At 37.5% G+C, this 23,000-nt stretch overlaps 2 protein-coding genes across 3 annotated transcripts; one reads left to right on the plus strand and one right to left on the minus strand.

Annotated features, from left to right (window-relative positions):
- Window positions 1-33: 33 nt before the first annotated feature.
- Window positions 34-20,617, plus strand: nsl1 (non-specific lethal 1). The gene is made up of 6 exons (XM_069056569.1): window positions 34-1,870; window positions 15,283-15,845; window positions 16,918-17,118; window positions 17,181-17,514; window positions 18,502-18,580; window positions 19,146-20,617. Exons 1-6 carry the CDS (start codon window positions 747-749, stop codon window positions 19,767-19,769), a joined length of 2,925 nt encoding a protein of 974 aa, XP_068912670.1. The 5' UTR covers window positions 34-746; the 3' UTR covers window positions 19,770-20,617.
- Window positions 20,603-22,525, minus strand: Hat1 (histone acetyltransferase 1). Of its 2 annotated transcripts, XM_069056581.1 has the most exons (8): window positions 22,371-22,525; window positions 22,185-22,293; window positions 22,022-22,106; window positions 21,713-21,969; window positions 21,520-21,661; window positions 21,255-21,472; window positions 20,943-21,208; window positions 20,603-20,894 (listed from the first exon to the last, which is right to left on the minus strand). In XM_069056581.1, exons 2-8 carry the CDS (start codon window positions 22,291-22,293, stop codon window positions 20,724-20,726), a joined length of 1,248 nt encoding a protein of 415 aa, XP_068912682.1. In that variant the 5' UTR covers window positions 22,371-22,525; the 3' UTR covers window positions 20,603-20,723. The 2 variants fall into 2 exon arrangements, with proteins under 2 accessions (XP_068912682.1, XP_068912683.1); XM_069056582.1 differs by having other exon boundaries at window positions 22,165-22,503.
- Window positions 22,526-23,000: the final 475 nt, after the last annotated feature.

The following is a 23,000-nucleotide window of genomic DNA, read 5'->3' on the forward strand; positions in this document are numbered from 1 at the left end:
GGCGTGCTCGGTACCCGCCAAAAAACGTCCTCAAAGCGACTCGTTTAATTTTATCGGCGTTAATTCGAGCCGGTGGCGGTGTAAATGAACGTGAAAAATCGACGGAAGAATTTCGGTGTGTTGGCGGTCGGACGAAGCGGCTTCGAAGGAGTTATGTAACGTGACGCGGCGCTTGTTTGAGTCCGGCGGTGATGTAGGCCTTGACTGAAATCTCGCGTTTGCTCTGTGATCAGAGTCGCCGTTGGTTGTTGTGAGGGCAAGCGAATAGAGTGCGTTGTTTGGTGTAAGTGAAGTCGCCATTGTTGTTCAATAAAATACGCAGAAAATGAGTCGAGTGGTCGGCTAGGGCGTCGAACAAGCCGTTGGGAAGCGATGGCGTTGGAGTGAGAGTGTCGGCAAGTTTCGGCCGGAAGTGGGTTTTCTTTGTGATCGTCGCTCCCAAGTGGTGCAATGTTTGTGAGGTGCGTGTAGAGCTCCGAGGCGTTTCGTAAGCTGTTGGCCGTCACGTGGGAGTGTTCCGTTCAAATTTCGGTGAGTTTTCGTCGGAAAAATCGAATTAGTTGACGTTGGACCGGAAACGCGTGCGTTGGAAGTGCGTCGGAGACAGGACAGGACCGGACCATGGAACTGGCCGGAGATTAGGTCCGGTTCGGGTTTGTCGGCGCGTTTCATGACTTTCCAGGTCTGATTTGGTCGAGTGCGGTTGGAATCGTGCCATGAGAGACTCAGGGAGAAACACTGGATGAATGGGATTGCGTACAGCCTCGGTGAGGCGGCCCTATGCGGAGGTCATGGCCCCTGCCCTAACGGAAACGGCACAAAATCAAGCCTTCAAGCTACCTCCTAAACAGCCGGCATCCCCCTTCAAGTACCTGCCCGATGTGCCCGGAGCGTTCTGCGATTTGGACCAAGACAAGTTAGCACCAGAGACATTGGCGGGGACCCGGGGTTGTAGTAGTGATTCGAACAAAGCCTCGGACTCTGACACTATAATGAGCGAAAGCCCACCACTTATGGGCGACCAAAACACGATGGGTCTTCAAAAAACCGGGCTCGACTCCGTCTCAAAAATCCACAACGACAAGACGAATGAAGTCGACCAGATTCTCAACAACCTAGCCTCGAACTCGCCGGACGTCGACATACCCCAGAACGTCGACGAGATCATGCAGGTGATCAAATCGATAGAGAGCGACCGTCAGGACGAGGACAATCTCACCATCGAGAAGTTCCTCACCGACGTCGACATGATGAACATGTCGATGGAGGAGCAGCCCGAGCTCGAGACGGCCGTCCTGAAGGAAACCCAGACCAAAGAGGCCATCGCCGAGCTGAAGACGCGACAGAACAAGATCGAACGGCGGCTGGCGTTTCTCCGCCGCAAGATCCATAAGATGCAGACAAGAACCATGGGGCAGCACGTCGGCGGTGAGGTGGCCGGCGTCTACGAGTACGTCCACAGATCCTTGAAGCGACTCAAAGACAACTCAATGCAAGTAGAGGAGGAAAAGCCACCGGACAAGATGAAGCCGATGTCGTGCGGCTCCACCAAGACCATGCTGAAGAAGCTGGAGATGGCGGCGACACTGCAGGCGAACTCGGTCGCTAGACAGAAACATTTGCCGAAGTATTTCGGTTCAGGATCGTGCGAACCAGGAAACCACCGAATCAGTGTACCGGGTATCGTTAACGTGCCCCCATGGCCTATCGAACACAAGCAAGAATTGCAGAAAGTGGCGGGTCTGTTGCATACGGAACTGAATGTGGTGCAGCACGAAGTTGATTCGGAGGCAACGGAAAGTAGTTCGGGGGGTGAAAGCTGTGATGAAATGCAAAATTATAATAATCCCCATCAGCAGTACCTTAGCATGTGAGTATTGAAAAGAAGACCGTGACGCCGCTAATAAGCTTGTTTTGTATGCATCCTCGTTAATGCGATACGATAAGATAAATGCCGACGCAAATAATTCCAACGTTTTGTTTTACTTTTGAATCATAAGTATGTATATACATAGTTTGAGTTTTTACTATTTTCGATTTGTTTGGACGGCATTGCGTAATATTACACCGAATACGCAAACGTAACGAGTTACTCGTGCCATTATTTCAGTGCAGAGCAGAAAAAAAATCTGTTTTCACGGTGCCCTTTTAACTCGAGATGTAATAAAATTGCGTCATATCGATTGATTTCGACATGACCTGCACACTACACACTAAATTAGAATGCTCAAACAATCTGGTTAGATTAAAAAAAAGATGAAAAAGCGCTTGCACTGTTGTGGACGGTGCAAGTCATATTTTTGAATACAGGAAACCGTTGAAATAGAATGGCGGGTTTAGTTTTAAATGTTTACGGGACCTGTTATACTTTTATAATAGTAAATAATAACATTTTACATTTCTCTTAACTGCACAGTAGTTATTCTTCGTCTTGCACTTTAATCGAACGTTGTTTGATATAAATGTACTATATTTTTGTAGTTTCAAATTTTACTTGTATGGTCTTTTAGGCAGGAACAGTTTGTAGTAATTAATTACTGTGACTAATGCCACGTGTTGTATAACTTCATGTCGCAGAATATTAAATCAGCAACAAGGTTCATTAAAATGCAAATCAAAAAAGTAACAAACATTTTTGGATGGGTCTCGTCCAATTGACATCTGTCAATTGTGAAACAAAACAATCAGCCTCAACATGTTCCATTTTCAGCGGCACGCGGCACCAAACAAGTCTAAAGGTTTACAACACAAACCATTTTCCAAACTAAACATGACAGTGCTATTTCTTTTATTTTTACTGAAATGTAAACACTGTTCACGTGGTTAAAATGGTAAAATATGACATCTTATATGTATAAGCCGCTCACAATCTTTTTGGGACCGAGTTGGCTATAATTTTTCCTTTCCATGTTGGACTAACTGGTTCAGTGATGCAACGGATGCAACTTTTTGAAGTGAAACTTTTTTAACGAGGTTGTGAATCCAAAAGTCCTTGAGATATTCAAGATGAAACAAAAAAACTGAACAGCGTCCTGCGTGACGACAGAGAGCAGTGACAAGCGCATCGTAAATCGAATGATAAAATCATAACAAAATGCAAAGAAACAAAGATTTTGAGTTTTATTTGATATTATGTACTTAATTTTGGATAAGTGTTAGAGGTATATATGTAGATTTTTACTTGATCATTAAAAATGTTGAAAGTTGAAGCTTTAGGGGTGTTTCGTACTTCCCAATACAACACCTGGGCGGTTGAATATATTTTGTAGTTCTCAAGTCTTTTTTCCGGTATAATCGAATATGTAAATACAGATTGATTCACATAACTTTCCGACCCTGACGAAGTTTAAATACAGCCAGTAATACGTTTTTCATTCATAACTTGATTCAAAAACATAAACAAATTTAAACTCATATGTATATGGTTTGGACATCCCTCACGAAAGTCTCAGTTATAAAAATTTTAAAATGGCAGTAATTGACATATTTTTTTTTATTTAAGAGAAGAAACTTGAACAATACGTAACTAAAATGACAAAAGTTATTATAAAAAAAAAGAGGCGGATTCTAGCCCGACGATGAAGTTATTTTAATTTTAAACGCTGAAACAAAAATCAGTGAACAAACAAATACATACGTTTAATACATAATTAGAGATTGTAGTTTTGTCCTTTTTGTATTTTAAAATAATTACTTAACTAAAAAACCCTACGGTAAGACCTTCCAGTGCGAATATTTATTTCGTTGTAGTTGGATGGATAGAATATCCAAGATGGGGGAGAAGTTAGGTTCGCTTGGTTCCGTACATTTTGCAAAGCTTGCACAATGGAAATATCCCGACATTCATTTGACAGGTTTTTTAAATCAATAATTTTTTTTTTTGAATTCGCAACAAAAATTACAAATTCCATATTATTGACGCGACGAAACAAACGTCAGTAGCGTCCAAAGAACCTCAACACTGGCGTTAGAATTAGCAGTATACCGTTTTGTGATTTTTGCTTTCACATTTTTATTTTCAAGTAAAACTTGCAGTTCATGTTTTTTTATTTTTCTAGGAAAAAAATTAAAATTTTGAAGTCACATTTAACCAAGAAATTTTGGTTTAAAATAGGTTTGACTTATATTAGTCATTTAAAGCGATTTTTTTTTTGTTTTTTTTTTTCTATTTTTACTATTTTACGCATGTGACTCAACGGTTGATTGCGAAGGAGTACCTATACATAATTTAGATAATGTTAATCACAACAGTTCTTTAAGGAGTTTATAATGTTAATGCAGTCTGTCAGTGTGTGCTACTTAATACATCTTAATATGATATCCTTGTAGAATGTTGATTGTTCTTTACCGAAAGAAAACTTAACTAACCATTTTTTGTACAGCCGTGAACATAAAAATTGTCACAGCTTATTTGACGGCGCTGCGATATTATTTGATATTTTATTAGTGTAATTCGTTCTTCTAAAGTAAGGGTTAACATTTAAAAAATTAGTTGTACCTATTTAAAATACTTGTCATTTGTGGCATAGTATTTTGAAGAATCAGCAACTTATATATTTTACGTAATAAAAATTAATAAAACAAATTTTGCCCACACTAATTGTCCGTAAGTGTGCTTGTAATACTGGGCAAGAAGTAAAAACGTTCGAAAACATTCCAAATTTTTTCCCGGAAAAATATTTTTCTTCTGTTGCTGAATTTTTAACTGTACGAATGATCTGAGTTGATGGAATGTATAAAAAAAATTCGTACAAAAGAAATGAATTTAAAAAGAATCGAACGATAAAACAGCGTCTTCGCCGTCACATCGTTATTTATGCGGCACATGTGATAATTCATCAACGATTTCCTAATGGCAACATCATGTTAGCATTACTCTGTTCTCTCTTGCTCATTGGATTTAAATCAATTTGCATTTGAACCGTTAGTTGTAACGCATTTTCAGTATAAAATTTAATGAACCATCCAGAGACAAGTACCTAAAGTTAAGAACCTTTTTTGTTGTGCACTATACTTTACATTGTGTAAAATTGACATGGTGACTACTGTCATTGTCACATTGTTTTGGCTTCAGTGAATGTACAGTGTGAACATAAAGTTTGAAACAAAATTCATAATAACGTTATGTTATTATGGACACGTCGATTTTATCCTGAAAAATGTCATCCTGTTACGCGCAATTTGTTTACATGACGTCATTGGTTTTTGCACAATGACGTTATCACCATTTTTTTTTTTAATGACAACTCCTACTTTTTTCTTCTTTTTCTTGTAGACTTTCCCACTGCCTAAACTATGAATGAAAAAAATTGCTACCTTACATAACAATTTTTTTGAGAAAACGACAAATTTTACTTCAAAAATTTAATTTAATTTTAAGGGTAAAAAAAGTGTAGGTATTTAAGGTTAACAATAAAAGTAATGTAAATGTTGAAGTTGTCCCCCGCCAACCATTTGGCACTCACCGGCACTTAGTACACTGCGCTCAATAATGTCAGGGGCTTATTTGTTCCATTTCAATGCGAATTCTCTGCCATAAATCTTCTAAATTGTATGGTGTATTAAAATAAATCTTGTATTTTAAATAAATACATTTTTAAAAAATTAAGATTTAATTAAATTTTTGAAGTAAAATTTGTCATTTTCTCAAAAAAGTCCAGTGACGTCATTTAAACAAGTTGCACGTCATATGAAGGCATTTTTCGAAGTAAAATCGACCTGCCCGAGCGATTTTCCTAAAAACATTACATAATGCTATTCTGAATTTTGTTCCAAACTTTATGTTCACACTGTATTTACAAATCAATCACGACGACGGTGATTAAATTAAACTTGTGCCTTGATCGGAATGCGACTGATTTAATAAAAACTTACAAAAGGCGCGGAATTGGCTAAAATGTAACGATCTGAAAACAGATAATCAGTTTAATTTATAGAAGTGGAAAGCAGAGGATTTTTTTTTTTTTGGGTTTAAAGGACCTATCGGCGTGCTATTGAGATTTATAGCGATTTATATTTAAAAAATTTAATTATGGAGTTGCACAAATTTTGATACCGATGTGATTTGTTCTTTAAAAAGTGAAAGTCATTCACCGTTAATCTTTTTTGTATTGTTTGAAGTAGGTGTTGAATGTTAGACGGAGATCAATTTTTGTAGTGGTATAACGCAGCTATTGCCCTTTACAGCTCGTGTCCTGTGATCAAGAGAATTTGTAATCGAGTCAGCCTTGGAGATGAAACCGCGTGCCTTCTATTGATATTCTTAATTGTAGCATCTAAAGTTACGTTATCTAAAAACTACATCATACATAATACGGCCTGATCAAGAATACCTGAATCTATTGGTAACAATGAAATTTGGCAAATTAGAAATTTACCATCAAAGGTTCATTTTTTGTAATAGCATATTTTTCATGTCGTTTCAAGTTAAAACATCCGGTCAGTGCCAATTACGAGACAAAAAACACCAATACTTTTCAATTGTTTCATTACCAACAGATTCAGTCATTGTTGATCACGCTGTATTAATTATTGTTAATAAAATTTTTATGTACTTTGCGATTTAAACATACACGTAGAGCAGCACCCTTTACAATTAATGAAATTAATTACATATTTAAATACTGGTAAGCATTTAACTTGCACCACTGCCCACATACGTTGACGTGGAACGTCAACAAACAACTTCCCAACCGTACCTACTCGCATTCGTATTTTTCATCAGTGGAGCAGTGCGTACTGCTTCAATTTAAATTAAAAGAAAATGTCTTGATAACTATTTTTTTTGAAAAAACACTTTCAGAGCCGGTTTCACCAACGTGAGTTAAATTTAACTACAGATTAAAATATACGAAAACATTGTTAGTATAACACTAGGTAACTAAAGTAACGAGCATTTTAACATTTTTAACCTACAGTTAACTTTAACTGGCGTTGGTAAAATCGGGCCTTACGGCCGTATTCACCAACGCCAGTTAACGTTAACTGTCGGTTAAAATATTTCGTTACTTTAGTTACCTATTGTTATAACAATGTTTTCATATATTTTAACCTACAGTTAACTTTAACTGGCGTTGGTGAATACAGGCGTTAGAGATAAAACCTTATTTAAAGATTATAGATTTTTTTAAAATTTTATTGGACTTCGCATTAAGTCATGAAAAATGACGGTAATTGTTCACTTTAACTACTTCTGGAATTTTCGCGTTTTTTCTGGCTAGACAGCCTCAGGGCGTCTTCCTAGATCGTGTCCCACCATTCAAACCTTGTGCAAATGCCTTTTTTTTTCTCTCTTGTTGTGTTTCAAGGTCGCGTCAAGGTCGAGCCAAGTCTTAGTATAACTAAAGGGTAAGGAAAATTTTCATTTGCACAAGGTTTGACTGGTGGGAAACGATGTAGGAGGACGTCCTGAGGCTGGCTAGCCAGAAAAAACGCGAAAATTCCAGAAGTAGTTAAAGTGAACAATTACCAAAATGACTTCTAGATCAATTCATGCGAATTTTGAAGTTTCGTTTAACAGCGATGATTTTGTTATTACACTTTAAAAAAAGAACGGATGAACAACTAGTAATTCCTAAAGGTGCAAATCCACGATGAGATATTTTCATGCAATTTTGGTCTCATGATACAAACATTTCACGAACAACTTGCAGGAGACAATATCTCGTGCTATGTTTCAGTGTTTCATGTCTCTCACGAGTGTTTCCACAATGAAATTTAGTTGTTCGTGAAATTTTTGTATCATGAGACCAAAATTGTATGAAAATATCTCATCGTGGATTTGCACCTTAACAATGCGAACTTGTATGAAACAATCGGTTAAAAGTGAGTGTTCTTTATAAAAACGAAAAAATATAAACATTAATTGTATGATGGGACAATTATTGCAACAACCTTGTTGTGTGTTGTTGAAGGTTTAAGTGGTTTTTAGTCTTTCAGCGCACAATGTGCCCAACATTGTGTAGCAACAATGATAAAAAGAAAGTATTGGAAGAAATTCAAGTTTTTATATGCAATATTTCTCGAGATGGGATGCAGTTATTGCGTAAATCTATAGTAAGGACCTGCGTAACTGCGTTAGTTTTTTACATTTTGCCTATGTTTTTATATGTCGGTCATGTCAGCATTACAGACTAAGAGCACAACATTTACTTTTTGTATACCAAATACCTTGGAAGTTTGCACAGCCGTTCAATTAATTTCGGACTACCTGTTGAATGTCGGTTGTTTTTCAGTTTTTCCTCGACCGATTCCAGATGTTCATTTATATCGGGTGTTTTTTTTTTTAATTTCACCTTAAAGTAGGCGTTGGAGAGTCGACTGTGAACGCACCACTCGTGTAAAACTCTAAAGGGCCGCACAGACTGCGTTTTTGTTTGACAGTTTTGTTCGACGAACAAGTCTGTTGGAACAAAAACGACGAACACGAGTTGCACACAGACTTCAGTTTTATTTAGGGCCTTTTGCGCACCAACGTGAGTTAAATTTAACTACAGATTAAAATATACGAAAACATTGTTGTAACAATAGATAACTAAAGTAACGAAGCATTTTAATCCACAGTTAACTTTAATTGGCGTTGGTGCAACTGGCCCTTTGAGGTTTTAATGAGTGAATAAGTATGAAGTCCTATTTGTATGCAGTGGCGGCGGCATTAGCTTAAAAAGCAAAAAAGAACAAGAACAAGGAAGACTGCGAAACAGTTCTATAAATTCCAGTGAGAACTTTCTGTTAATCTGGCGAAGATTCGTCATTTACAAACAATAATTTGTCGCTAAATACAAATTGTCAATACCTGGTTTTATTGTTTGATACTACACCACTGCAAAAACTGTAGGCACCGCACACATTTCAGATTTGCTCGAATTGACAAGCCTGTCGAACAAGTTCGACGGACATAATCAGGGGGTAAACCTGGTAATTTTCATCATTTTTGTTCGCTAGCAAAAACGACCGTTTTCCAGACACACTTCAGATTTGTATCGTTTTTGTTCGAACAGACTTGTTCGTCGAATAAAAACGCAGTTTGTGGGGCCCTTTAGACTTTAAACACCCGATCCGTGATCCGTAATCCATATAGTGCGTTCACAATCGACTCTTCAACGCCTACTTTGAGGTGAGATTTAAAAAAAACACCCGATAGTATTGCCGTTATAACTTTTTATCTGCTCCGTCCACATAAATTGATCAATAATAATCAAAGCCAGATTCAATCTGTATAATTTTTCATCACATTTGCCACGTAAAAAGTTAAGGTTAGAATTTGGCTGTCAAATCCACAATTATTATTGTTTTAGGTTCTAACAAATAAAATGTCATTAAGACAATTCGAATGTCAGAATTTTTTTCTGTGTAAATCAGATCGTCTTAACAATCTATTTGACTGGTAATTTAACTAAGAAAATGTAATGGGTGGGGCAGATAAGATGTTACGTTATCCTTACTATAGTCATAGTTTTTGGGGTTGACGAGTATTCCGTCGATAACAACCGTGCTCTAAATCTAAAAATAATTCTCAGGTTGTTGACTTTGAACTCGCTTAAAATTTGCAAATAGTACGGTATTTGTTTGTATTGTTACACCAAATATTGAATCTTCTGCGTAATGTTTACTGTTGAGGTTAATTACTTTGATTAATGCACATCATGGGTTGCTTTTTAAGTTGATCCTAAGTCGTTGGCTTGTAACTCATTAAAAATATAATTATTCGCAAGTGGAAATGTTGGACGAAAATCGTAGTAGATACATTTGTTCCCGCAAGACTCAAAAAGCTGTCAAAAATTGAATGTGAAAAGTGTATGGATGGGGACAGCAGAGTTGTAAAAGTTGATCGATTGCCAACGATTTTAACTATTGGCGATATGTCACAGAAGTGATATTTTTTTAAGATTGCGAAATGATATTTTGACGACTGTTTGTTCAGTGTACACAAAAGAAAAGTTCGCAGTTAAAAAGATAACGAAGAATAGGTCACAGAATATGGCACTCGTTGGAGTTTGGAAGTTAATTAATTGCGAGTTCATTGACATATGATTAGTCATACCTATATTGAAAATCATCTGGTCTAGACGAGAGAGTAAACATGGAAATTGATAAGAGAAAGGTGAAAATTTGTTGGCGACTCGTTTTCATTTGTTCAGCGTTGGTTGACGGTTTTATTGTTTAATGAATTTCAAATCTTTTGATTTAGGGAATAGGAATAGAATTCAAGCAGTCACATTTAATTGTGAAAAAAAAATTACATTGTTTATCGCATTCTAAAATGTGTGAATAAAGTTTGCACCTTATAACACCTTACTTACACCGTAAGAAAAAACTGATAATAGGTATGTAATTTCTTATTTTTTATTTTAATTTTTAACATAAATTAAAATTGATAAATTCCATTTTTAGCCATTTTAACAATTACAAGGGTGTCTGATCGAAAATTTAAAAGATGTGGGGCCAGTTTATAGAAAGAGAATTAAATATTTAATTTGAATTAAATTTTAATGCGCGATTAACCCATGAATCCGAAACTTCGATTGGTTCAATCTGATCACGTGTTCAATTAATCTCGCATTTGATTACGATTACGATTCGCATGTGTAAACTGACCCGTAGTAGAGGAGACCGGGATCAGTTAGGACACTTTGACTTTGAGCGCGCACAGTAATTACTGGGTTGGAACAAGTATCGTTGCGCAAAGTATTATTAATTTATTTCCAAAAAGACACGATCGTTCCAACCACCAAAGAAACTTGCAACAGAACGATTGAAAAAAGTTTGAAATTTTTTTGCAGCTCTCCAGGTCCGAATTATTGAGTAACGCATGTGGAAATAATTAAATAATTATTAAATTATATACATATATGATGCACTTACAATTGTCTTTTTACACTGTCAAATTTCTTAAGTTCACATCAATCCATTACGATTTTTTTTAATTTTGAAATTTTTCAGTATTTGCGACAATAATTTATAGTAATTTTAACTACGATTAAGGCCCGGTTTCTGGAACGATCCGATAACTTAACGGCCGGTTAAATCAAGCGTTGCTATAGAAACGCTAGAAAGTGATCAATCACATTACATGATTTTTGTATTTATCCGAGAGTTAACTAACTGGCCAAATAAAATGTTTTCAGAAAGCGGGCCTTAGAGATTTAGACAATAAATGTTATCGGTTTTTTGTCTGTACAGTTTAAATAAAGAAAACCTTCATAGCTACGTTGACCTTTGAAGCGAAATAAATTTTGTATTGAGCTAGCGTGGAAATGTACCAAGAATTAAACGTATTTCTCGGTTCGGTGTGAAGGAAAAAATAATTTTTGGGAGTGGGTTTGCATTAATCTTTGGAATTTTAGGTCATTAGTTTTTCTTAATATCCAATTTGAGTCCGTCCACAGCATAATTTATTCAAGGATCCCGGTAATATGGGTCGACCAGCCGTCTGCTGTTTTAACATTACCAAACATTTTTTTTCGTGTTTGTTCCGGCGAACATTTACTGAGAATATCGTCTGTTCTCCCGCCAGCCTCGTACCTATAGTGTAAAATGGAGTAAACAATACACTTGTTTACACACAAGATAGTGTACTCGATTGGAATTAATCGGTTTATTTCAAGTGGATTATTTAATTTGTGATTGGAGCGATCAGCAACAATTAAATTCTCTCAAATAAATTAAGTTAGCTTTTGTTTTTTGTTTTTTTTTGTTCTCCACCACCTTTTTGTTTGTATTGTTTCACAGATTTGTGTTCCATTGCAGGCCGGTTGTTATCTTTACGTTTATATTATCGGACGGATAACAGGATCGTAATGAAACTAGAATGGTAGGGTAAGGTAGGGCTCAGTAAAACAAGGGGCATAATAAAACAAACAATATTTCTAACTCTCTAAACATAATGTTTTCGTTTTAATTCAATAACCGCTAGATTAATTTACATAATTTTTCACCGAGAGTCCTTTCAAACACTTGGTAAAAATTTGATGTCGTTGAAATCATGAAAGCATCACCGGTTTTTGAAATAAATGGAATTCGATATTAAAGTGCAAAATTTAGTTATGATTTATTAAATTACATATATGTAAATTGGGCGGTCACTTCCACAATAGAAGTTGACATGGGTTATTATTATGGTACCTTAAAGGGACTAAAGAATTACTGGAAAAGTTCTCAATAAATGTTTCCCAACAATGAAGTATTTATTTATGACACTGCAATTGTAAATCTTGATCATTTTTCGGTGTTAATATTAAAATTGGAATAATTCAAAAACGAATCATTTTCTATTGATGCGAATTTCATAAATATGTTCTTTGAATTAATTGTGAATTAATGAGCGTACACGGATTTTTTTTTTAATTTTGGTCAAAATCACTTTTTTAAATTTTATGGCTCTGAATGAACTGATACGGGAAAATTGATTGTACATGTTTGAAGCCTTATATGAAGGGAATGTAACCCTAAATCTTCGTAATTTTTACTAATTTTTTAATAGGGTTAATCGTGCGGGCGGTAAAACTTGAATCACCCTGTACATACCAAGCCCTTCATGTACCCTCACAAGAAGTTGCACGGAAATTCTGTGGACTCGAGGAGCACTCCCGACGCTTCACTATGCACCAACACAATATCTATGTATTCACTACTCGTAAATAAACTTGCCATTTTCACAAATTTTAGATTAAATGACAGAATCAACACGTAAACATCTGCCTTGTGCAGTCGGACAAAACTTACTAAAAATTACCCCTCTGCCGCAGAGCGGAAAAACTGTATTCTAAAAACACAATGTTTTGCGTTGATTTTACAAAAAGTATTATATCACGGTCACTGTCTTTGGGTCAAATAACTAGAAAATTCGAATAAATAGACAGCTCGTTAATTTATGGAGGGGAAAAATACTGAAATGAAAATTGTATTTCGCAAAAATAATATGTACATAAAAATTTTGTTGTTTTTGAAGAGAACTGTCACTGGTTAAAATTAATGTATTTATTTCTGAGACACATTGTATACAGGTATTGGCAGGCAAAAAGTTGTCTTTGTCGTAAATCTTAATAATGATAACGTTACAGTTTTATTTAAATATTGCCCAAAGTCCAGAAACCAGATTCCCATTTTCCCCGGCCGCTACTATACCACCCCCCTAACGCAAACCCGCAATTGTTAGTTATAGACTGTACTGTACCGCACTTGCAATCAAGAAATAAACAAGAAAGCATCCTGCACACAAGTCTTTACTCATTTTTCGAAGCGCAAAAGATACGCGAACATTCTGGTCCTTCGAAATATCGCGAACAATTTTTGTTTTAGTTGTTAAGAATGTTGATTTTCGACACTGTCAGAATTTGAGAATTTTCTTCTATGTGAACGGATTTTGATAAATATCGCCACTTGTCAAAACGAAACGTCAAGCTAATTTTAAAGATTACAAATTAATTTGATCGCTCGATACAAAGACGTACTCTAAAAAAACAATTGTAAAACGTAGTCGTGTTTTCGATTTTTTGAATTACATGCTTGTAATCTCTGATGACTTCTAGTTTAACATTACTTGCTAGAAATATTCATTCGTGGACTTCGGCGACCGACTGAATATCTGCGGATGACAAACAAAAAATTCTTTCCGTACGGTAATTAAACAATTCTCAACTTGTCCTTTACACCGTACGATCACATTTAATTTGGCGAATGGATATAATGTTTTGGAGTTTTAAAGCAGTGTCTTTATTAATTTCCTTTTTATATTTGTGTGACGTTCCGAAAGCATTAACAAACCGAGTTCATAATCGTGTTTCGTAAATAATAATTACTCGCGGAATGTGTTACGTTCAAATGGAGTATTATCAAAGAGGGGATTATAATTGTGGTATCATAAAAAAAAGCAAGAAACTAGAGTCTGTGTTATTTGTCTTGTTTGGAAAGGCAAATATTTGTAATAATGCGCCACTTTTTTTTTAATGAATTACATATTTATAACTTATCGTGTGGTGTCCCAATGTGTAGCGCTTAGAATACCTATAAAGATTTCTGGATAAATGTCAGTTATCGTTGATTATTTCTTTTGAGTATTCACCTCATTAAAATTTGGCCAATGAAAATGCTCTATTTTTTTAAATTGGACCAATCAAATTGGAATTACCCAACAATTTTTCGTGACAACAACTGCCAACTCAAACAGTCCTTTTTGATCACGCTGATCACAAGTTGTAGTACTATTATTTTTTTTTACTAAATAGCATGTTTTCACTAGTGGTGGCGCCAGAACATAACTATGTAACTATGAGGGTGAATTTTCCAAAAATAGAATACCACTGAAGGTGGAAACCGTATTTTGTTAAACGAATTTTCTTCGTATTTTTTGTTAAATCACTTTAGAAAAAGCTTTATACCGCCGCGCGAAAAAAAAACCTGGTATCGGTTAACAAAGGAGTTGTAAGAGTGATTCATTTCAAGTGATTCATCCTGCTGTATCGACTACATACTTATATTTTCTGTTAACCGATTTCAACGGGGTACTGATTGACATTGTCAGTTGTCATGTTCTTTTGCTAATCAGATGGACCACAAATAATGAGTCTTCCAACTAAATTTGTGGTCAAGTATGTCGTGGTTTTCTCTCTTTTCCCAAACGTCAGTCGTCTTTTTAGTTGATAAATCCTTCAGATGCATAAACCCATTTTGAATTTTTGTCATACCCTCATTTGTTGTTATTAACGATTTTCAGTTAATTTTAACTCTTTCAACGCTCTTTGAAATACCTACTTACGTATTGATGGTCGTCCACTTTCATTCTTCCATCCTACTGTTTCACGAATATATTTGACATGTCACAAAGCTACGTATACGTTAGCGTAAAACAAAAGGAAGAATGGTTTTCATCGCGCTTTTAAACATGACCGATGACATTCGAGTTATTACTTAAGCTTTAGCTTTAGCACGATGCTAAATTTTGTAGAAAATTTGTTAGAAAATGAGAGAGACCCTCGATCAAGACCAATGAACGATCATGATCATAGTCTGTCTTTGTCAGATCCTGATCGTTCATTGGTCCTCTCTCATTTTCTAACAAATTTTCTACAAAATTTAGCATCGTGTCCTACAGCCTTTATACCCAAATGACTTGAGTAACATCACCGCAGAAAGTCAGATGTTTTCTTTCAGTTGGTAAGACGCTCGCGGCATAAAGTTCGGTATTTGTTTTGACTCACAATAGTGGCTTATGCAGGAAAACAGTTTATTCATTTTCACATGCCTGTTCTACTGGTTTTGTTAACGTGTTGTCTAATTTTTCAGACAGAAACGTGCATTATGGAAGTACGCGACAGCACGAGCCGCCATCGCTTGCCGGTGGACGTGGCTCCAGGCCCAGATCTCGGACTTGGAGTATCGGATACGTCAGCATAGCGACCTCCACCGTCAGATAAGGTCTTCGAAGGGCGAGATCCGGCTAGGTGGTGCCAGTCCGCCACCAATCAACAACAACACCTCCGCGTCACCGACGATTGTCAACGGATACCGCGGCCAGCTGCCCGGTAGCTCGCCGATATCGTTCAAGACCCCCGAGAGCGAGACGGCGACGGCCAACGGCGCTTATCCGGACTTTCAGTGTGCGAGGACGAGACCGTTGGTGAACTTCAAGAAGCGGAGACTGCTTCAGATGAACGGTCTGCACGTGATATCGAAGAAGGCGGCGAGGCCGAGTACGGTTCGGTGCGGTTGTGTCCAGGCGCCGTGTGCAATTTGCACTGGACGAACTGACCCGACGCACCCGCGGGATCCAACGGATGCCCTAAGCAAGGCCGAGAGGATAGCGCTCGTCGATCCGGGCTATCATCCGGTCTTTTCGCTGCCAGAAGGTGGGACATTTGACAATAGGAAAATATTTGCCGAAAATCAAAGAAAATCTTTTGCGACATTTTAAAGTGTGCTCAGGGTTATTGACTCACTTGGTATATTATTATTGCAGATACGTTATTACAGCGTAGTGTAACATGACCCTGAGAACTGAAAACGGATGTTTTTATTAGAAAAAACATATTATAATCAGTTAATCACTTTTTGAAACCCGTACCTTTTTTTTGTAATTTCATAACAGATTCATTTCTGTATTTTAACATTTTATTTGAACTTGAGCGGTAGAACTTGCACATCCTTGGACGTTTCGATTCATTCAATTTTACTTTGGCACCGTGCTTCCTAGGAATGAGTAGTTCCTGTTTCACGAAAACAAGTTTCGCCCCCCAATTATGTGGCTGCTACCACTTCCCATTTTAATTATGAAACATTCGTTTAAACAATGTCTTATTGACCTACATAAGTTTTGTTACGTTCTTGGGTGTTAAGCAAAGTTTTTTCTCCACAAAAAATTAAGTTGAACTTTTTTTTTTTAATTCAAAGTAATCGGTCACTTTGTGTGTAAAATATAAATACACAATTGTACACATGTATGTTCTGGAGGGTATTAAAAAATGTTAAAAATAAAATATGCGATTTTGAAACAATAAACCTTGAAATTTAAAAACAAATATGTACAACTAGAAATTTTCGAATTTTTCTCCTTCGACGTCCAATGTCCTGAAATCTGTTGAAGATACGGAAAAAGTGCAGATTATTTTTTATGCAGAAACATTTTATTGTGTTTATTTGTGGAATTTTTTTTTTAATAAAATGTCAATAACAATACAGTGAGAACATAAAGTAAAGAATCTCATGTCTTAATATCGTTGATTTCTGGCACAAATCCTGGGGACAGGTCAATTGTTATTTCTAAATTTTCATCATTCGTTGCAAAATCGTGTAAGCGTAAGGGTTTTCTGACAAATTCTACAAAAAATTTCCATACCCAGCTAGAAGCCAGGCATTTGGCATTTTATTCTCTTTTGAAATTGAAATAAAAAGTTGAAACGAAATAATCCCATGACGTTTCAGATGTATCTTACGCAATCCACTGCGAGGCAATCATGAAAAATCCAGAATGGCAACAACGAAGCACCAGAATGAAATCTCTCAAAATTCTGAAAAACGATAGATCTGACAAGTCAGTGCTGGAGCACAGATCGAAAAAACTCGACCACAGGAAGAAGTACAATCGCCTGTTGAAACCGAGCACGATGTCCGCCCTTTCGGCCAGTGAGTATAGTCATGAGTGAGTCAATGTCGAACCCGAACTATTCGTTCGTTTAATTTCGCAGAAATCAGGAGTAAAATGCGAGGCAGGAAAGTGGGAAGGCACGGATCGTCGTCTTCGACTTTCCGGAAGAAGGCCATGGCCCAGTTGCAGAATCTCGTCGGCGACGGCGCCGACGAAGAAGTCGAGTCGATCGGCAACAACAGCAACGCGGCAGCGTCGAATTCGGCGGTGGCGTCGCCGAGTTCGTCGCCGTTGCTGCACATGCAGGCCATATCGGGATACAACAGAAGGAACAGGGCGAACTCGTACGACATCGACAACATCGTCATTCCTTACAGCGTGGCCGCTTCGACGAGGGTCGAGAAATTACAGTACAAAGAGATATTGACACCAAAGTGAGTTCCGATGCGGGTCTTATAACTACGATATTTCATTTCCAATTTGGGAAAAACGAATATTGTAGTCTTCTATGGCGAAAATTAAGTACGTTATACAGGGTGATTCACGTAGCCCGTTCGTTAGAAACTTGCTGATTTCCCAAAATCGTATTAAATTTATTGCAACTGGAGTTTTCGATATTTTTTTGTTGTCAAATTATTTTGTTTATTAAACTTTAACATCGTCACCAAAGGAGAGGCTCTGCTCCATTTATTTCATTCAGAATTCAATTTAAAATCTCACTAGTGTGATTTCCATCAAAGCAGGTTTGCACAGTTTTGTGAACATATTTTACGTTTTTAAATTTGAATTAACTGGATACGTTATTCCGCCCAGTGTGACATAAACATTAGATGCGATGGATTAGTACAATCGCGCACATCCAAAAGTGAACGAGAGCTTGCGAAAATTTCCGTATTTTTCGTTAGATTAAATTAGGCTGTATTCATTGGCGTTCGTGCAGCCTGTTCTTGCCAACGCCTCTTTATATAGTATGTTATTGAAATGCGTTAAGAAAATTTAAACGGTGATACAACTCGTCAAAACAAATTACTTTTCTATTTACCATTTTTTCGAAAAATCTTTCTAAACCCAGCTAAAATTTTAATTAGTTTGATCGTAAATTGTAGTACCCGCCAATGTCTCCGTGCGTACATTAAAAGCGAAAGAAGATAAAAACTTAGATGGTCAAGCAAAAACCAATTCTTTATTCGTAGTAAGTGAGAGTGACATTGAAGTTACGCACCACACTTGATCAAGGGCACTAACCTTTAAATTAAATGTTCGAAATGACGCCCTCCGTAATCGATGCACGCTCTTGTGTGCCCTTCGAGCCACAGAAGCTTGAGTTTGAGCTTGTGATTTCAGCAAAAGACTAGTATATCGCGTAAAGTAATCATTACCCTTAACATTCTAAAAGTAAAATTTGTATTTGTACCTTGCAGATGGCGTATAGCGGATCCCGATTTTAAATGTGATACAACAAATAATGGAGCTGTTAGAAACCCTAGTCAAGATAGCGATGTAAGTATTTCCATTTTGCACCGGTAGAATGCATTTGAGAATCGCCGGTGGGCCATGGAAGGCAAAAGTTGAGTCTTGGATTCATTCGTCCGCTTTATTATTTACATTGGTTTTTTACCGGTTATTTCAAAATCGTCAAAACGCATAAAATGCGTTCAGAAATATCCGTGGTCAAGAGGCATTGTTCTTGGATTTTTTTTTCTGTTAACGTATGGCATAACTTCATCAGCTGTTACCACTCTGCTAACGAGCGGTGGTGTAAATGAAAGTATTTCGATAAAGACGACCACGGCCTGATCGACTGACCGCATATTATATTTGCAAAATGCACGTAAACATAATTGTAAGAACCAATTGTCGAATCGATTTTTGTTTTTCATGGTCAACTGCGACTTGAAAGTCTCTTGATCAAACAGCATTTCTGACTGTGTAACATGATGCATACAAACATAAGTTGACTTAAGATGATAGATCTGAAATAGTTTCGTCACTACCACTGAATGAGATTCAAATAGAAATAACGAGTACGTAGTTGGTTCGAATTTAAGCGTGTTGGTCTGTTCAGGCGGAAGATCTCTCTGAAGAAGCGGTGATAGTGCGCCACGACAAGTCCGAATACGAAGAAAAGAAAAAGTTCCTGAGTTATCTAAAGCTGCCGACTGGTCACGGCCGCTCCCGAGCCCACAAACGAACGGACAGCCTGGCCGAATCGAGCGGGGCGAACACCCCCGATCCGATGTCGCCGCACCCGCCCGATCACCACGACCACACGAACTCGCCGCTGACGTCGCCGCCGGCAACTCCGCTCCCGGCCACCAACCCGGACGACCTGCCTTCGGTGAGCACTATGCGGAGGAGGACAGTCTCTCAGTCCAGGTTCGCCAAGGAGAAGGAGGTGAACAGGGAGGAGAACAACACCCCGGAGGGAGTGGAGGTGGCACCGTTCGACACACGAACTTTTCCCATCGACGACGAAACGTACGAAAAGATGCTGAAGAACATGCCGGAGAACCATCAATTCAAGACGAATTACAGAGCACAAGATGCCAGTGAGTATCAGTTGAGTTATCTGGACGACAAGGTGGACTCGCCCGGGAGCGAATCGACGGAATCGGCGGTGGGGGAAGAGGACCCCAACGATCCCGAGTGGGTCGATATGGAGAGGTCGAGGGACAGGCACAAAAGATAGAGATGGGACAGTGAACGTTTTGATTAGTTGATTTTAATTTCGTTGAAGGCTGACTTTGCGGCCCAAGTGAATAGTTCGATGATTTTTTTTTTCATTGTTTCGAAGCTTCGGATTTTGTATTATATAAGGTCTGTGATTGTCATTACATTACATAAAGAAATACGTCAATACTGTTGTTGCTTTTTAGTATTGTAATGTATATTAATCTGTTGAAAACAAAATACAGAATTCAAAGCTTGGTAGCGTTATTCAGTTTCACTTGTATTATTATTATTACCTTTCTCATTTTTTTGTAATATAATCATAATTTAGGATATTTGATTTTGTACTGTTGCAAGTTAAAGTTCTAGTTCACTTGATTGATTACGATTAACACCTTGTCCGGTTAGTCACTAGTTGGTACTAATTTTAACTGCTATAATTTTGTTACTGAATTTAATGTTAGTTTTTTTTGACCATTGTTATTTTCTAAATGTCAGTACAACCCAGTGACTTGTTAAAAATTGTATTATTGTAAATAAAACAGTGCAAATATTTGTTAAAGAAATGATATATTTTCGAAATTATTTGCAGGTGACTGCGCTTTCTGTTTTTACAAGAATTAAACTGAATTGTACATACTCTCATAAGAGGAAAATTATGTATCATATTATTATTAAAGTGTTTCCTGTACACAAATCTGGTTTATGTTAATGCAGTCTGTTCTATTTGGCTACACGAAACCAAATGTATTTGCATCAGGACACCACCCATTGTAGTAACAACCTCTAGTGGTATTGTACGTTTTTATATGCAGATATGTTATGTATGTGAGATGAAATAAAACTCCAATCTGCTTGTTCAACGAACTGGATTTTTTCTGGGTTCAGTTTGCATAATACGAAAATATTTATTTCAAAATCAAATACAAAAAACAGTTTCAAAAAAGTAACACATTAGACAGGACAATGTAAATCACTCGGCGGAATTTTTTTGTAAGTAGGCGGTCATGTGCCGCACGGGACCCTCCAGACTCTCCATGTATCTGCCGTATTCGGCGTTGGTGAGGGACGTCACGTCCAGGGACTCCGGCATCACCACCGCCCTTTCCGCGTTGCAGATCCGCTTACTCCCCAAGTTCTCCCTCTGAAAATCGCGTTAAGACACCCGAGCCCAGTTCCACCAATCCCTCACCTCTATCTCGCTCTTGATTCGCCTCTTGATGCTCTCGGTGTACTCGGTATACTCCCTGAAGCCCCGGTTGCGCGTCGTCACGCACTCCAAAATGTCGAAAACGCGTTGGGCCTGTTTTTTACTGATCTTGTGTTGCTTCAAAAACTCGCCGATCTGCTTCTGATTGTGCACGGTGACGTTGATTTTTTCCCGTTTTAAAGCCTCGTGGATGTGGACGCTGTCGCAGAAGTCGCGGATTTTTTGAAACACTGCTGTCGGTTCTTCCACTGGAAACAGCATTTAGGAACAATTCTGGCACATTTTGCGGCTCACCTGTGATGTCCCTTGATTCAGGAAGATCTTTCAGGTAGTTGTAGACCGCCGAGTACAGTTTGCTGCCGATGCCCCGCCTCTGGTGGGTGGGGAGGATGAAGAACTGGCTGATGCGGGGACGGGTGGAGTTTGGGTACAAGAAAAATTTGTAAACGGTACAAAAACCGACAGGCGAGCGAATCGTTCGATCCGTTTCCGCGTCCACGTATTCCTCGTAACTAAAAATAGTCGTGAGAGAAATCAGACACTACTACAAAATTCTTACACATAGAATATTGTCCAGCGGCAATCGTCCAGATCTATGAAGTTGGCCCCATCAATGAACCACATGATGTATGTCTCAAACCTTTGATGGAACTCTTTAAATTGCTCATTTGTGGCATCACAAAGTGTAACTTTGTAGGTTTCTATAAAAATGAGTTAGAAATGCATTTTACAGATGAGGAGGGTCAATTTACTGTCATGATTTTCAAATGTGTGAACAACCTCGCCGTGAATGACAGCATGATCTTCTTCTGCAATATCAGTCCTGAACTCTCCCTCATTTTCTCTGTAGTTTTTTGGCAGCCACATCTGTAGCAATTTCATAATATCATCGGCTTTGTATAGATCGTGTACGATATGATCGGCGGCTTTGACTTTCGCGTAACATTTAGCGGAGTTGTGAAGATAATACAGAACGATGCTTAGTTGCCGGTAGCCAAAAATCAATTCCCTACAAAAAGTGAGGTTAGTTTTCACTCGGTTATTTTTTCTCAGCTACCCACGAATCGCCAAAAATCTGATGTGCCATTTCGGGTTTGAACGAATTTGTTTTTTTGTTGGCTGTTTCCAGATCGTTGTTATCAAGAACTACAAAATACGGTAAACTGTATAATTACCCAAAATACTGACCAGTTTTTTTAAATACACAATTGGTAGGATGCTCACCGATCCGAAATGTTATAACGTTTAGAGCTTTTTTCCTGTATGCTACCATTTCTTCATCTTCACAACCGGCAACTAATTCGTTGTCTTCGCACAAATTGTTTTTAGCCATCTACAAAGTTTTTATTACAAGAAACGACTAGAAAAACTAAAAATCACTTATTTTTACTGCAGAAACTTTTTACGTACGTTAAGGTTGAACTTTTATGTAGATTATTCAAGAAATTGTCGTTCTCGCAAAAAAAATTACTCAAAAACAATAATTTCAACAACTCTTAAAAATCAGTTTACCTAGCCGGCTGGCGCGCAATTGACAGCGTAGGCGCATGTCAGTATGTCACGCAACTGTCATTGGAAGGCGCCAATTTAAAATTATTAAGAGGCGCCTTCTTTTGTAGGACCATCTTTAATCTTTTATTTTGGTGAAAAATTTGTTTAGTGTTATCTCTAGAACAAGAATTTTGTATAGAAATGAGTCCCTCTAGTTTATTTTGATAAGGTCGAGGTAGATTGTCAAGTACGTAGCAGTTGATACAAACTACAGGAGAAAATAGATAGAACAAAAATAATACGTATGCGGAAAACTTAAGAATTTTTCTTCAGTGCTTTGCAGTCGTCTTATTATTGGCAACTTTTCAGTTCGTTTTGTTATCGTGGTATTGTTGAACCGGACAAAGAATAGTCGAGACGCGCCTGGAGCCTTATTTGACCAAGTATTCATCAGGACGGTGAGAAATTCGAACTAAAGAACACAAATTAGTAAATATAGTTCCCATTGAAATTAAAATTTTAAGTTGTCAGTGAAAATAGTCAAATTTT

Source organism: Tenebrio molitor, chromosome 8, assembly GCF_963966145.1.
Source record: "Tenebrio molitor chromosome 8, icTenMoli1.1, whole genome shotgun sequence".
Taxonomy (NCBI): Eukaryota; Metazoa; Arthropoda; class Insecta; order Coleoptera; family Tenebrionidae; genus Tenebrio; species Tenebrio molitor.

Excerpts from the sequence above, each read along its gene's own strand:
- nsl1 (XM_069056569.1), top strand. The coding sequence starts at position 747 with ATGGGATTGCGTACAGCCTCGGTGAGGCGGCCCTATGCGGAGGTCATG. Across the intron at positions 1,871-15,282 it reads CATCAGCAGTACCTTAGCAT|ACAGAAACGTGCATTATGGA; the intron begins GTGAGTATTGAA and ends CTAATTTTTCAG. Across the intron at positions 17,515-18,501 it reads AAAGAGATATTGACACCAAA|ATGGCGTATAGCGGATCCCG; the intron begins GTGAGTTCCGAT and ends TGTACCTTGCAG.
- Hat1 (XM_069056581.1), bottom strand. The coding sequence starts at position 22,293 with ATGGCTAAAAACAATTTGTGCGAAGACAACGAATTAGTTGCCGGTTGT. Across the intron at positions 21,662-21,712 it reads CACATTTGAAAATCATGACA|AAACCTACAAAGTTACACTT; the intron begins GTAAATTGACCC and ends TCATTTTTATAG. Across the intron at positions 21,209-21,254 it reads TGAATCAAGGGACATCACAG|TGGAAGAACCGACAGCAGTG; the intron begins GTGAGCCGCAAA and ends TGCTGTTTCCAG.